Source organism: Sceloporus undulatus, chromosome 3, assembly GCF_019175285.1.
Source record: "Sceloporus undulatus isolate JIND9_A2432 ecotype Alabama chromosome 3, SceUnd_v1.1, whole genome shotgun sequence".
In the NCBI taxonomy this organism is placed as follows: domain Eukaryota; kingdom Metazoa; phylum Chordata; class Lepidosauria; order Squamata; family Phrynosomatidae; genus Sceloporus; species Sceloporus undulatus.
The window spans coordinates 144398646-144400968 of record NC_056524.1 but is presented as its reverse complement, the minus strand read 5'-3'; the positions used below and the strand labels follow the sequence as shown (position 1 = coordinate 144400968).

Here is a 2323-nt window from a genome sequence, read left to right as displayed (position 1 = left end):
GTCATGGGACACCCCTGCCACTATCTCCTCCACATCGAGGAAGATAGAGAATCTTTATAGGGTCACTCCATCGGGCCCTTCCTGGCTTTTTAACCATCCTAAGCCAAACTCTGCCATAGTGGAGGGGTCGCAGACGTCCTTTACTCCTCGTCAGGCTTCCTCTCCGATGGACAAAGAAGGGGAAAAGATTGATTGACTGGCGAAAAAATTTTACGCTTCCGCCGTGTTGGACATAAAGATTGCCAATTATGCGGCGTGCGTGGGAGCATATGTCCTGCTCCTCATGGAGAAGATGGACCTGACCATCGCGGCGCTTCCGGATGACAAGAAGCGGATCATGACAGCCCTCCGCAATGAGGTCTACCTAATTGGAGAGCAGCAGATCACCTCGGCCAGACATTCTACTGACTGTGCCTCCAAGATCTTGTCGGGCTCGATAGCTCTGAGACGCCACGCAGGGCTGCGCTCTTCAGACCTCACTCCACAGGCCAGGTAGGCAATAGAGGACATGCCTTTCGATAACTCCGGTCTCTTCAATAGAGAAACCAATGAAAAATTAAGCTTCCGTTACCGAATGAAGACGGCGGCACGGAAACACGGGATGTCCTCATCCTCTAAATCTCCTCGTATGAGATACGGCAGCCAACGTCCATGGTACCCACAATCCCAGCACCGGTCTCAACATCAAGACTGCCAATACCATCCTCAGGACAGACCGCCTCAGAACCGTCCGTCCCAGTCCCCATCCACCCAGCCGGATCGGTGACAGACATCCCAGCCCAGATACCAGCAGTGCTACAAGAGAAAGGATGGCAAAGGCAAGCGCAGGTTTTGAAGCTCTCCAGCGCACTTCGTTCCTTCTTTTTCCGAGAGATTGAAGCCTTTCTTTAACACCTGGGCTTCGATCACAAGGGACTCTTGGGTTTTGGACATCGTCTGACGGGGTTATACCCTTGAGTTTCTACAGCTCCCGCCCACCAGAGCTATTAATTCCACCTTACCCTCGGACACCCTTCTCGACAAAGTGCGCTCCCTTTTAGAGAAAGGCGCTATCGAGCCCATGGAGCCTGCTCAGGCCCGATACTGCTTCTTCTCAAGATACTTTACCGTCCCAAAGAGGGACTTTGGGCTCAGGCCTATCCTGGACTTACGCCATTTGAATTCTTTTATTGTTTACAAACATTTCAGGATGGTAACTCTTGCTTCTATTCTGCCATTGTTACAGAAGGACTCCTGGTTCATCACTTTAGATTTGAAGGACGCTTATTTTCATATCTCCATAAGAGAAGGTCACCGTCGGTTCCTTGCCTTCACCATCGGGACAGACATCTTCCAGTACAAGGTTCTACCATTTGCCCTTTCCACAGCACCGAGGGTCTTCACGAAGTGTATGGCCCCCGTGGTGGCATACCTTCGTCAACAGGGGATAGTTGTCTTCCCCTACCTGGATGACTGGCTATTTACCACTCCATCCCGAGAGGCACTTCTGCAGGATGTTCAGTTTTCACTCTCTCTGCTAAAGGCCCTGGGCCTTCAGGTCAATTTGGAAAAATCACACCTCTCCCCGATGAAGAGACTGGACTTCATCGGGACGACTCTGGACTTCGAGGAGATGAAAGCCTTCCTCCCGCGCTCAAGATTCCAGGCCTTGACCTCTGCTCTAAAGGACTGTCTTTACCGGAGGAAGGTCCGGGCACATGCAGTCCAAGTCGCTATGGGCCACCTGGCTTCCACGACCGTCACTCCCTGGGCCAGGCTGCGCTTCAGACTGTTGCAGTCATGGTTCCTGTCCGTCTTCGATCCTGTGCGAGACTCCCCAAGGAAGGTACTTACCATCCTGAGGAAGGTTCAGAGGTTCTTGCACTGGTGGCTCGATCCCGACAACGTCTGCGTGGGCATGCCCTTCGCGCCCCCACAGCCGGACATCACCCTTACAACAAACGCCTCCTTACTAGGATGGGGAGCCCATGTCCTCGAATTTGCCATCAAGGACAAGTGGTCCCAGACAGAAGCTTCCCTCCACATCAACACCTTAGAAATGCTCGCGGTGGAGAAAGCTCTCAAGGCCTTCTGTTGCATCCTTTCCAACAAGGTAGTACTATTGCTCACGGACAATACTACCACCATGTACTACCTCAACAAACAAGGGGGCACAAGATCAACAACGCTTCTAGACATCACCCTCCGCATCTGGGAGTGATGTATAATAAATAATAATAAATGTTTATTTATAAACCGCTTTTCCAACGATCAAAGCGGTGTACATGTCGTTAATCAACAGTAAAAACAGTAAAAAGAATCTACATCATAAAATACATATTAA

At 50.9% G+C, this 2323-nt stretch overlaps 1 protein-coding gene across 1 annotated transcript in view; it reads left to right on the top strand.

Moving 5' to 3' along the window:
- The first annotated feature begins 283 nt into the window (after positions 1-283).
- The window catches only part of LOC121925862 (WASH complex subunit 2-like), a 65837-nt gene continuing 63797 nt past the window's right edge, over positions 284-2323 (top strand). The window contains exons 1-2 of the mRNA XM_042458435.1: positions 284-492; positions 982-2092. Coding sequence (XP_042314369.1) covers positions 284-492; positions 982-2092 — 1320 coding nt within the window. The remainder of the gene's footprint in view (positions 493-981; positions 2093-2323) is intronic.